Source organism: Megalobrama amblycephala, linkage group LG2 (assembly GCF_018812025.1).
Source record: "Megalobrama amblycephala isolate DHTTF-2021 linkage group LG2, ASM1881202v1, whole genome shotgun sequence".
NCBI lineage: Eukaryota > Metazoa > Chordata > Actinopteri > Cypriniformes > Xenocyprididae > Megalobrama > Megalobrama amblycephala.
Genome location: NC_063045.1, coordinates 23,258,676 through 23,272,878, shown reverse-complemented (window position 1 = coordinate 23,272,878; position 14,203 = coordinate 23,258,676). Strand labels below are relative to the sequence as shown.

Genomic DNA, 14,203 nt, shown 5'->3' with positions numbered 1-14,203 from the left:
AACAAATGAATTATTTTTTTCGAACTTTGAAACCTTATAATGAATGTTAATGGGGTCCAAAAAAAGATGTGTTGAGATGTGGGAGTGGCTCTCAAAAGAAGTCTGATGACAAACTAAATGATTAAAGAAATCATGCATACGTCACCAGAGAGAAGTTTTTTTTTTTTTTTTTTTTTTTTTTCCACTGGAAGGTTCAGTTATGACATTTTGATTAAACATTACATAGATCTATAATATACAAATATTGTATAGATAAGGCACATTTTAATTTCATGGGTACTTTAACATTTTTAACATTTTAAAAAATCAAATGTAACTAATTTTAATAATTGAATACTGAATACAGTTTCACCTTTCTTAGATTAATTTGCATATTGACAGTAATCAAGGTGCAAACCTTAAGTTTTTATAAACTTGACTAAAACTTAACCAGAATTCTGCTTTTCTGGAAATGCAAATCTAGTTTTAAAATGCACATTAAACTTGCTGTCCTGCCGTTGTTCACTTCCAGTGTTGGGAGTATGGCATCCCGCTGTGCCGAGAACTAGCCTTCCAGTACGAGTCCCTGTACGATTATCAGAGTCTCAGCTGGATACGGGTCAGTGCTTTTTGATGTTCTTTTTTTTTTTTTTTTTTTAAATGTGAATATATGAATGAGATTATATAACAGCACTTTGAGTGGACCACATAGCTATTAATGTACTGTTATGTATTATGCTCAGAAGGAGGTCAATGCTGTGTGAATATTTAGCTTTCTTTCTGTACAGAAAATGGAGGCGGCGTATTATGACAACATCATGGAGCAGCAGCGACTTGAGCCGGAGTTCTTCAGAGTGGGATTTTATGGTCGGAAATTTCCCTTCTTCCTCAGGGTGAGCTATTGCCATATTTACACGCTCTATTTGTTTGTCATAATTGTAAGGATTAAGGGATTGATTTTTAATTTAAAATAAATATAAAATAAATAAGAAATGAAACAATTTATTATATAGTATTTATTTATAAATATATGTATTTATAGATTTTTTTTTTTTTTCTCTCTACACAGAATAAGGAGTTTGTTTGTCGGGGGCATGACTATGAGAGGCTTGAAGCCTTTCAGCAAAGAATGCTGGGAGAATTTCCACAAGCAATCTCCATGCAGCACCCTAATCAACCAGATGAGGGGATTTTACAGGGTGATGCTCAGTGTATCCTTCACCACAATAAAACCATTAGATGTTTGTTAGTTAGTTTGTTTGTTTGTTTTAAAGGAAATGACTAAATAAAATAAAATAAAATAAAAGATGATAATTTGGCTGGGCAGCCAAGATTTTGTCCATGGACATAAAATCTTTTTTTTTTTTTTTTTTTTAGAATATATATACTTATTATTAGAATTTTACATGGTTTCTGGGGTCTTTTAAGGGAAAGGGGATAAGGAAATTGCCTTTTTTTTTTTTTTTTTTTTTTTTTTTGCGTTTTAGGTCAGGGTAAGCGAATTTTCATGTCATTAACAATACGAAACCAAGCATCTTTTATATTATTTCTATTAGTGTACAACAAAAGTAAGATAAAATGTTGTTTGAGTGGTAAATTTCATAGCAGATTTACTTACAAACTTGCAGCGAAACTTGATATTTCAACATTAGTTTGTAGTTTATTTGATTTTGCACTAAATATTTTGTATACTTAAAAAAATGCTCACCCAAAAAAAAGTAATATTATGTATTTATAATATTATATACATTTAATTATATAAAATGTTCCACAACAGTAATCATTCATATGTTCATTCATTAATCAGTTAAACAATAAATTCATTCATTCATTCATTCATCACTCACTCACTCACTCACTCACTCACTCACTCACTCACTCATTTATTCATTCATTCATTCAATCACTTACTTCATTCATTCATTCATTCACTCACTCACTCATTTATTCATTCATTCATTCAATCACTTACTTCATTCATTCACTCACTCACTCATTTATTCATTCATTCACTCACTCACTCACTCATTTATTCATTCATTCATTCACTCACTCACTCATTTATTCATTCATTCAATCACTCACTCATTTCATTCACTCATTCACTCATTTCACTCACAACATAAAATTGTGATGGACTATTCATTTTTAGGGTTATCTGTCCTTTTAACCTGCTTGTTCAAAATATAGCAGCTGTTTTTTCCTTCATGTAAAGTTCCATAGACCTACAGATCTACGCTGTGACTCCAGTTCCAGAAAACATTGATGTGCTACAGATGGACCGCGTGCCTGACCGCATCAAAAGTTTCTACAGAGTCAATAATGTCCGACGATTCCGTTATGACCGGCCCTTCCATAAAGGGCCAAAAGACAGGGAGAATGAATTTAAGGTGAATTTAAAGTTCTTCTCTTGGAAACACTAGTGGGTAAATGAATTTAACATCAGGCATTGGCTGAAGTTGCATCATGTCTGTGTTTTTTCAGAGTCTCTGGATTGAGCGGACCACACTCATCCTCACCCACCCTCTGCCCGGGATCTCCCGCTGGTTTGAAGTGGATAAGCGTGAGCTGGTGGGTGACTCACCAAACGAAGTCTGAATATATCACCAACATAATGAGGCCACCATTTTGGTTTGCCTTTTGAATCTCAAAGCTTTTCAGTCAATAATTTAGGAAGTGTCTTTGTGTACTATACACTGGTACATTTACCAGTACCTAATTATACTGTGTTTTAAGAAAAATTTAATTTAATAAAATGTTCATAATTTGTTCGGAGCTGATAGCTCGTGGGCACGGTTGTGCTTTGACCGAAGTTCGAGTCCAGGTTTCTGTTCCTTTCCAATCCCACTTCTCATCTTGTCTGCTCTCCGTACTGTACTGTATGAATAAAGGCAAAAAAAAAAAAAAAATAAATCCATAATTGGGCTGAACAGCCAAGATTTTGTCCATAAACATAAAATATGTTAAATTAGTGTTTTATTATTATTATTATTATTATTATATTATCCACTTAAATTGGAATATTGATTTTACGTAAATAATGAATTAATTAAATAAATGTCTGATTTAAATTTAGATTACCGATTCACTAAGTTAAACTTTTTTATTATTAAAAAATGTAACTTTCATGAACATTTCATAAGTCAATAATGTACATATTACATCAGTTTTTAATATAATGTTGCATAAATTATTAAATAAATAAAACATCTGTAATTCACGTTTAAACTACCCAAACACTAAAAAATTTTCAATTTAAAAAAAAATAAAAAATAAAATTTCATGAAGTCATGGATTTACATACTTGATGTTTTTAATATGATTTTGCATAAAAAATCTGTAATTTACATTTAAAGTACCCAAACACTAAAATCAATTTAAACTTAAAAATGTAACTGTAAAAATGTAAACTGTCAGGTAGTCATGAATTTACATTATGTTATGTTATCATGTTATTTTACATTAATAATTAAATGTATTTAATTAATAATAATATAACAAATCTCTCAATTATACTACCCAAACACTAAACTCAAGATAATAATAATGTCACAATAATGTACAGATTCACTGAAGTGAAATTGGGGTATACATTGAGAGCACCTGTATTTACCGTATGTACGTCATGTACTCTAGGTTGAAGTTAGTCCTCTGGAGAACGCCATTTACGTGGTGGAGAATAAGAACCAGGAGCTGCGCACCCTGATCAGTCAGTACCAGCACAAGCAGCTTCATGGAAACATTAACCTGCTCAGCATGTGCCTGAATGGGGTGATCGATGCAGCTGTCAACGGGGGTATCGCCAGATACCAGGAAGTGAGTGGTGCACTCGCTACTGCGAACTCTACCAAATTTAACATTGCAAGGTTGAAATGAACATTGTTTCTAATTGTGCTTTAGAAACTTCACACTAGCAGCACTGCTTTTTTTACATTTCTATTGCGTTGACAAGATTTTTGTTGCTCAGATGAATGAACATCAGACATTCAGCCTTTATATAAAAGAATAGATCATTATAAGTTGTTGAACGTTTTTATGCTTATTGTCTCGCAGGCATTCTTCGATAAAGAGTATATTAGCAGTCACCCAGAGGATACAGAGAAGATCACCCAACTCAAGGATCTGATGCAAGAACAGGTGAACACAACTTCTTCATTTTAACAATGCAAAGAAGATTTTGAAAAGATCAAATAATCATCCTTATTTAAACCCCATAGGTTCATATCCTCGGTGTGGGTCTGGCCGTCCATGAGAAACTGGTGCACCCGGAAATGCGTCCCCTGCACAAGAAGCTAATCGACCAGTTCCAGATGATGAGGAGCAGCCTCTGTCATGTGAGACCTCATACCTGCTTCTTATGAATTGACAGATTTGTCAAAAAAAATTTAATTTTAACCCAATAAATAAAAATTTAGATGAAGACCCCAATAAATCAAAATGTATTCAAATTTTATTTAATTAATATTAGATTTTATTATAATTAAGAAAATAAAAAAGCAAGTTTGTGGATTTAGTCCATGTCTGTTAGTTTAAGGTACAGTTATTTATTTGTTATTTTACACCTAGAAGTTTAAAGAAACTTAACATTTTTAGGAAAACAAGCCAAAATTATTGATGACTCATCCTGCACTCATGGGCGTGTCCACATATTTGTCCAATCAAATGCTCTCTAGAATGACAATATGCTAATTGCATCTGTGACGTAACCTAATTTCTGGTTAGGTCCAGTAATGTCCGAGACATTCAATACGTCACGCCCCAAACTTCCAGTTTGAATTGGAAATGCCAATGTAGGAAAAAAACTGTGATTTTGAAAGTATTTCATGGGGTCTTTAAATACATTTTGATTTTCTCACTTCATTCTTTGTGTAGATTGAGTATCATACAATTTATTTTGTAAGATGAGCGTGCATGTAAAATTAAATATGTGTTGGCATCAATGCAGACAGTGTGGATATTCAGAGTAGTGTTTCTATGTGGCCCTGCAGGGCCTGCCCGGTCTGGATAAGTTGAGTCCGGCCTGCTCAGGGGCGAGCACCCCACGCGGCATCCTCACCACCCACAGTCCCATGAGTCCTGAAAGTATTAAGCTCATGCACAGACACAGGTAAGTACACCCTTACAGATACCGTTCTGCATGCACACAGATCTGTACAATAGATCAGTATCTATTGGATATAAACTATGTATACAAGCCCGAGAACATATTAGAGCATGAACAGCGTAATATATGTTTCAGTTTTTACAATCTGATGTACCAAGTCAAAGTTATTTTCTGTGGTATTTGACAGCACAATACAGATGCTGTAGATTGAGCTTAGCTATAACATTCCTTTAATTTAACAAAGCCAATCAAATTCATGCACAGATTGCACTCCAATGAAAATCCATTGAACATACTTATTATACATGAGTGCAATATACTAAGTAATACTACTTTTATGAGATATAATAGCTCCATGATGTGATGCCAAAAAGAAAATAAATATGGGAACTGTTTATTTCATGTTCTTAGATTTTTTTATTTTAAATGTTTAGATAATATATTCTATATTTATGCTTAGTTTTATATTTTAATGAATGTATTAATTTATATTACATTCATTTTATATCCAGATTTTTTTTATTTATTATTATTATTATTATTATTATTATTATGTATATTTTAATTTTGTATCTACTCTACCAGTGGACACACATACTCATTCTTTATTATTACTTTTTCTTTATCAAAAAAAAAAAAAAAAAAAAATAGTATAATTTATATAATATTTTGAATAGGCTTTTACATTATTTTCAAATTTTTTATTTAAATTTTAGTTTGTTTTATTAATTTTATTTGTTAATAATAAAAAAAAAGGTTTAGTTAGTTTTGTCATTTTTAGTAACGAAAATGATTTTTAATACTTTTAGTTTTAGTTAACAATAACAACCCTGGTCCAAACTTTGTGTATTTATATTCAGGATTTCATTATTCCACATGTTTATTTCATGTGTTGCACCTATCATATTGTATTGAATGAATTTTTGTAGTCTGTGTGTTCTACTCACATGTCTGTGAGTTATAGAGAGATCCCTGCTCTGTAGACAGAGTCCTTCCTTTCTCTTCACAAACACTCCTCGACCGTGTATTCCTCATGAACACGCGTACACACTCATGCTGCCCACCCTGAACACACTAGCTTCAGCTCCGCCACGTCTCTCTCATGTCTCTCTGTTTGTTCCTCTTTCTCCTTCTCTCTCTTCTGTCACTTTACCTCAAATATGTTTGACATCTTTCTGTGTGCATGCTTTATACTCCTCTTTCTTTCTCCTTTATTCTGTCTTCCTCTTTTTTGTTCATACTTGCATGGCTGCCTGTGTTCTATGACCCTACAATCTCTTGTCTTCACCTTGATTCATTTTCCTCATCCCTGCATGCATTCCTCTTCCTCCACACTTTCTCCTGCTTTTCTTTTCCATCCCTGTATTTCCCTTCCCTCTCTTCCCCCTGTCTCGCTCTCTCTCTCTGTCTGTCTCTAGCCCTCTGAATGTGTTGGGGTCTGTCCGCCACTCCTCCTCTTCTCTCTCCTCTCACACCTCCAGCGAGACGGGAAACTTGCTCATCCTGACGGACAGTATGATGGAGCACCCGGAGGACCTCTACCGTATGCAGGTGGGCTACATGAGCTCATAATACACACATTTGGTGTACAAGTATACCCTAGTGACCAACCAAAACACCCAAGCATCCATTTAAGGCACACAAGCATCTATCTAGCAATATCCTAGAAACCACCTGCCACCTAGCAGTGTCAATACCCTTGCACCACTAAGCAACACCACAGTAACCACTCAGGACACCCTAACAACTACCTAGCAGCCACCTTGCAGTGCCCTAGTTACCACTTAGAGCACTGTATAAACCTAGAATCCACCTAGCAACATCTTAGCAACCACCCACCACCTAGCAATTCCTAATAACCCAGAAGAACACCCTACCATATGCACAACAATGCCCTAGCACTGTTTGGCAACACCCTAGCAACCACCAAAAACATCTAACCTAACAACCTCTTAGCAATACCCTAGCAATCACCCATACTATCCTAGCAGTGTCTTAATGTCTCGCGACACTCATAGCACCCTAACAACCCATTATCACCTAGCAAACCCCTCAGAACAACCTAGCAACTGCTTAACAACCTCCTAGCACTGCTTAGCAATATCCAAAGCAACTGCCTAGCAGCGCCCTAGAAACCATCTATCACCTAGCAGTACCCTAGCAATTTCTCAGAATAATTTAGCAACTGCCTAACAACATCCTAGCAATGCTTTGCAACGCCATTGAAAACACCTAGATCATCCAACCTAGCAATACCCAACAACCATCCATAACATCCTAGCAATGTCTTAGCATTATTGCATATTTCTAGCACATTAACAGCCACTGATTACCTACCAATACCCTAGAAACCTTTTAGAACAACCTAGAAACTGCCTAACAACACCCTAGCAACACTTGAGCAACTGCATAGCAGCACGCTAGAAACCACCACCACCTAGCAATTCCCTGACAACCTTTCAGAACACCCTAAATTCTTCATAATATTACTAGCATCACATAGCAACACCCCAGAAACCACCCATAATATCCTAGCAACACCTTAGCAACCTTTCTCTGCCAACCTTTCAGAACACCATAGCAACTACCAAGAATGTATTATCTGGTCTTTTAAAGTACTGTTTCCCCCCTGTGTAACATTTCAGCCCAGTCCATCATCATCCAGTTTGAGCTCAACGCATTCAGCTCCATCTCAGATGATCAACTCAGGGCACGGCAGCATCAGAGGTAAGCAACAATAAACTTTATAATATCACCAAGTTTTTGGTGTTTCCAAACTAATGTTTGGGAACTATAACGCATTGTGATTTGAACATTAATTTACTGTAATGATAATCAGTATCTTCTAGCTTCACTCAAAGGAACAACTCAGCTCAAAGATGACTTTTCTAGTCTCAATGTACAAATCTTTTACAAAAGCTCAAAACTAAATGATGTTTAATTTCCTTTTTCTCCAGTTGGGTCCCCATCACTACCTGACAGATACAGGCACAACCGAGAGATGTTGATGCTTCTACCACCACACAGGGACCGTCCCAGCAGTGCCATGTACCCCAACATAACCGAGAACGGACAGGTGCGTCTGCCACAAGATGCAACTAATTCGCACTTTCACAAATCCATTAAACTGTGTCAGAAAATGATAGGACCTCAAGTTTTGAGGGTAAGATAATGGCAGTAATGTAACATTAAAGTACATGTTTTTTTACATTTTGCTTTTTTTCTACTAGCCTACTAACCATCAGAGGGCTCTATACCATCAGGTCATTGGTCCCTGCAAACCCTGCAGTGACCCTAATCTCTCTGTGGCTGATAAAGGTATGACTGGGTGTGTATAAATCTCTGAACCCACTGTACCCCTCTATCCGTCCACAAACCCACAATACCCTCACCCCAGGCAGAAATCACAATTCTGCATCAAAAAGTGCATACAGTCTGAGTAGGTACTACTGACTTTGCAACCAATTAAAAAAGTATGTTCTATTTAGTATATGTCTGTGTAGTATGAATGTATTCCCGACGTTCTATATCGGTCATGTTGGCTTTGTTATGTGACCTACTATGCCAGTTGCTTCGCTTACTTGCCATTCACGACTCCTCTCCCATGGCCTCATGGGATAGTAAACACGATACATACATCAAATGCACACTCCAAAATCTCAGTGGAAGTTGTAGGTCATCTGGGTACTTTTCTCCTTCATTTTTCAAATAATGTATTCAGAAATACTTTTCTTTTGTTGTACCATTTTTCACATACTATATAGTAGGGAAGTAGTCATTTTTGGATGCAGCGACAGTTTCAGGTATATTCCCAGCTGATCAAAGACCAATGTCAGCACTGAAAGTCAAGATAGTCCGCACACAGTCCAGCCTTATTCTAACGTTTGAGCTTATGGCTGCTTAATCTTTAAGACTTAATTTTTGCAGTTAATAAACCAGACACTTAATAACAATTTCTCTAAACAAGAGTGGATAACAGAGTTGACACAGTCTGGTTAGTGCTAGTTTGGAGCTAATGTAGCTGATTACCATCATGCATGATGTTCTCCAACACTGCCTAGCTGGAGAGGTCTGTTGACCAGCTGGTTTGCTAAGGAAGTCTCGCTCAATAGTCTACTTTAGCTAGTGTCTGGTTGGAAACACTAGAATCCAAACCTCAACATGCTAAGCAGGAATTCCTGAGATATCTGACCTTCAGATGAGGATCCAGCAGGTCAGTAGTGATGTGTAAAGTGATGGTGGTCTTTGCTCTTTCTGGCAGTGTTGACAGCTCCCAGCAGCTGGAGTTTGGACAGTGGCACCAGGGACACTCTGCCGTTCCTCTCTGCTCATGTCGGGAGTGTGATGGCCCCACCTGTTCCCCCCCGCACCCTCCCTCCAGGTAAGAAACAGTATCTTTGAGGAAATGTTTCAATGAAGAGAAAGACATTTCATTAACCCATTGCTTTTACTTTTGAAATGTTATGAAAGAAACTGACTACGTTGGATCATCTATGCATGATAAGGCACCACGGTGTGTTCAGCTACACAAGCTCATTTGACAAACATTTGGAATGCGTATCTGCCAAAGTGTGCATGCACTATTTAGAAGAATTTATAAAACATGAAGCCAATAGAGTTAAAGGGTTAGTTCACCCAAAAATGGCATTTCTGTCATTAAGTACTCACCCTCATGTCATTCCAAACCCATAAGACCTTTGTTCATCTTTGGAACACAAATTAAGATATTTTTGATGAAATCCAAAATGGAAGAGTCAGAGAGCTCTCGGATTTCATCAAAAAATTTCTTAATTTGTGTTCTGAAGATGAATGAAGGTCTTATGGGTTTGGAACAACATGAGGGTGAGTAATTAATGACGGAATTTTCATTTTGGGGTGAATTAACCCTTTAAGAATTCAAAAGGTGTCTATTTAAAATATTTGTACATTGTTGAATTCTAGTGGAATCTTCATGAGATTGAACTTGGCTTCATTAAATATTCTCTGGGCTAAACAACTGTCGCTGCATCTCAAGGGACATTATTAGATTATTGGATATATAATTTTTTTTTCTAACTGTGCACCTTTTATACATAAAATTATGAAATTTATAAATAAATGGTAGTTTAATGAAGTTAAACGTAGTCTACACAACAGTTTTCAACTAAAAACAGAAAACTTTTCATCCATTTTGCCCATCTATTTACACAACAACAGCATTTTGAAAACATGTTTCAAAGTGCAACTTTTTGAAAACAGTACCTTTATTGTCTCTGTGTAAATGTCTCAGGTTACATATGTAACTCTTGTTCCCTGAATAGGGAACGAGATGCTGCGTCGAGACGCTGTGGGGGAAAGCCTCTGCGTGATTGCGTCGTGAAGCACATGTGTAATCAGTCCAACTATAAAGCATACCCAGAACAAAGAACGCTAGCTTCTGATAGGATGAAGCAAGGCAAGTCTCGTTCCCTATTCAGGGAACCAGGGTACATACGTAACCTGAGACGTTCCCTTTCATGGGAACTCGAGCTGCTTCGAGATGCTGTGGGAACCTCATACCCACGACACCATAGCACCAAGTGCCTGTCTGCAGTAAATCAAGATGAAAGCACCATGGTGGAGCCCAAGTCCAGGTTATAAAACCTGACAAAGGTGTGCGGTGAGGACCAGCCCACCACATCACAAATGTCATGCCATACTCCTAGTAGAATGTGCTCAGACAGATAAGGGTGAGGGCTGTCCGGCCGACTCGTAAGTGAGTGAGATAGCCTTAACTACCCACTTGCTCATTCTTTGCTTAGATCCCTTTCCTGGGTGAACTGAAACAGACAAACAATTGATCTGACGTTCACCACTAGGCAGCTCTGTGGACATAGTCATCTAAAGCCCGAACTGGGCACAGCAGATTAAGTTTTTCCTGATCTGATGAGGTGAAAGGTGGAGGACAATGGCCTGCAACACAATAGACCCCGAAATGTTAGTAGGGACCTTAGGCACATAAACCGGTCTAGGATGAAGAAAGGCTTTTACCATGCCTGGTGCAAACTCAGGACATGACAGAGCAACCGACAGGGCCTGTAAGTCTCTAATTCTTTTAAGAGACAACATAGCCAGAAGAAAAATGGTTTTCAGAGTGAAGAACTTTTCTGGAACCTCTTCCAAAGGCTCGAAGGGACCCAAAGTCACGCCTTCCAAAACGATGGCCAAATCCCAAGCTGGAGTATGGTCTCCACAACCTCAGTTGAGAGACTGGAAATTATGAACTGAGCCACCTCAGGGGCCAGGCCCACAGTTTCCACAACTCCGGACGAGAGTGAAATATCGTATCTCCTGATTGGGACAGGAGATCCTGACTGATTGGAATCTCCAGAGGAGAGCCGTCAACAAGGGACAGCAGGTCCGAGAACCATATTCGTGCCGGCCAAAATGGGGCTACTAGCAGGAGACAAACCCCATCCCGGTGAACCCTCTCCAGAAATGCATACAGACGTAGCCTTGGCCACATCTGCACCATAGCATCCAGTCCGAGAGGAGCTGGATGAGTGAGGAAGAACCACAACAAATAATGTGTCATCTCTTGAGATTCAAACAGGCCACTCAACCGAATTTCTCCCACAGGAGCTCCACCAGGGTGTGGAGCCTCTATTCAGCCCCTGCCTCGACAGGACGTTTGCTCCCTGATTTTGATGCCCTGGGATGTATACTGCCATCAGTGAGAGCAGCTTCCCTTGGGCCCACAGGAGGATCTGATGGGCCAGCTTGCAAAGGTGACGCGACCTCAGACCCCCTTGTGATGGTTGATGTAGGAGACCATTGACGTGTTGTCTGTACGGACAAGCACGTGATGGCCCCTCAGGTCTGGGAGGAAGTGCTTGAGACGCGACGACAAGGAGTTCCCAACACAGGCCCTTGGGAAAGGAACCAAGGTTTTTTCCACATGACTAAGGCACAAAGACATTCGTCACGTTACCTTGATCATGGGAAGTGGAATTCCCCTCGGGGAAAATCCCTTGGTCCTGTAAAGGTCTCATGTACAGCAGGCTAAAAGGTATCACGTTGGACGCCGTTGCCATCAGTCTGCAAACTCTGAAACTGTTTGACAGTGAGTGACTGGCCTAGTTTTACCCCAGTTACGGCTGAGAGAATCGAAGCAATACAAGCAGGAGAAAGACATGCCTGCATCGTCATTGAATCCCAAACTACACCTAGAAAAGTGGTTCTCTGAGCTGGAAGAAGCTTACTCTTCTTGGCGTTGGTTCTCAACCACAACTTTCCCATATGAGCAAGAATGACATCTCAATGCCAAACCACCATGAGTTTGGATTGAGCTAGAATCAACCGATCGTCAATACAGAGAGATCCGAACTGAATTCTGTAGCCCTTTCCTAATATATGCAGATATTTAGATATATATATTGGCAGACATTTTCATTCTGCCAGAAAATCTACTAAGGGAACCAGTCTCTCGAGTCTGGCCTCTGGTGTTGGTTGGGCAGCCAGACCAGTGCCCTGAAGTGGCGAACCGGCAGATAACAACCAAACTGAATGCTCTGCGACCCTCCTCAGAGGATCGCTGGAGACCGCTGTTCCCTGAAGCACACAAGGTGGCAGGGTTAGCAGAACGGCCCCCTGAGGGCACCAAGAAGAACCGGGCACTGCAGTGGTATGCCTGCAGAATAGACATAGTGTGCAGGCATGCCGCAGCCTCAGCGCTCAGCGCAAGTAGTCTTAAGAGGCTTGGTGGGTAACGTCTGGTATTTTAGCGATGATGCTGACCCAGGGGAGAGGTGGCTCACAAGCGTCTCTCCAGGCCTGGGTATCGCCGGATAGCCATAGTATTTCAACCCCATAATATTCGAATAATTAGATGTCTGGGGCTGAATACACAGTAAGACACAGGTCTATTCCACAACCTTGACACCTTGGTGTGGAGGTCGGGAAAGAATGCCAATCCCTGACGAAGAGGTTGTGATCTGGATGGTAAAATCTTTCATCCAGTTTGCTTTTATGTTGTACTTCTTGGTTCTCGGCTGGCCAATCAATATTTAATTTAGCAACAGCACAAGTCACAACCTCCATAAGCCCCTCGTAAGCAATGAGCCGCTGAAGACTCAGTGGATTAGTTATGTTTTTGAAGGGAATACGCCACAGATCTAATATACACATGCAATTTTTTGTCCCTGCTGTTTACATTCACAGACTTAATCGACTATGTTTGTGAAATTTGTGTTTTTGACAGAACCTTGTGTGTATTTGACAGTTTAAAGGGGGCCTATAATGCCCCTTTTATAAATGTCTGTGAAGTTTCAGCTCAAAATACCCCACAGATCATTTATTATAGCTTGTCAAATTTGCCCCTATTTGGGTGTGAGCAAAACACACCATTTTTGTGTGTCCCTTTAAATGTACATAAGCTGCTGCTCCCAGTAGCTTTCTAGAAGAGGGCGGAGCTTTAATAGATCGTGCTTCGGTTGCTTAACAACAAAGCTGGAGAACCTTCATATCACCGAAAAGTCTTTCGTTTTATCATATTTATAAAAGATACATGCGCTGTGAGTCTTTCCGAAAACAGCTGAGTGCCTGGAGGCCTGTCGTGTGAGCGGAGCTAAAGAGTGAGGAGCACGAGCAGCTTTTGCGTAGTGATCATCTGCAAGCTATCAATGGTCAATTAAACAATTGTATTTAAACGCACACAATATACCATCGCATTATCCATGGATAATGATGAATAATGAAAAGTTCTTCCAGGAGAGGTGCCCGTACAAGGAATTCCGACTTTTCTTATGTCACACAGGCACATAATCAAAAAAAAGATCACGAAATTTAAGAGGATTTGGAAGAGTATTTTTGGCACAGAAATACTCTGTCATACGTCCAACTCGTGTTTTGAAACTTTGGCCATGTTTAGCATGAGAATCCAACTCTTTAACAGTGTAAATAAGTCAGAATGCATGAAATAGCATTATACCCCCCCTTTAATCACGAGATGTGCTGTCTGACAGCCAGCTTTGTGTGCGTGTGCTTCAGATGTGTGTGCTCAGAAAACGATACATTAGAAGTTTAAACTAATACAGCTTTAAAACGCATGCAGATAATAAACTTTATTGATGAAGAAGAACTGCAATGTCTTTGAGCATGATC

General features: G+C 38.9%; 1 protein-coding gene across 1 annotated transcript in view; it reads left to right on the top strand.

Moving 5' to 3' along the window:
• dock3 (dedicator of cytokinesis 3) overlaps positions 1–14,203 on the top strand; it is a 261,906-nt gene that overhangs the window by 238,161 nt on the left and 9,542 nt on the right. The window contains 14 exon segments of the mRNA XM_048167153.1: positions 512–598; positions 768–872; positions 1,049–1,190; positions 2,203–2,369; positions 2,464–2,550; positions 3,616–3,795; positions 4,033–4,116; positions 4,197–4,313; positions 4,968–5,086; positions 6,502–6,634; positions 7,729–7,810; positions 8,041–8,159; positions 8,314–8,401; positions 9,345–9,464. Coding sequence (XP_048023110.1) covers positions 512–598; positions 768–872; positions 1,049–1,190; positions 2,203–2,369; positions 2,464–2,550; positions 3,616–3,795; positions 4,033–4,116; positions 4,197–4,313; positions 4,968–5,086; positions 6,502–6,634; positions 7,729–7,810; positions 8,041–8,159; positions 8,314–8,401; positions 9,345–9,464 — 1,630 coding nt within the window.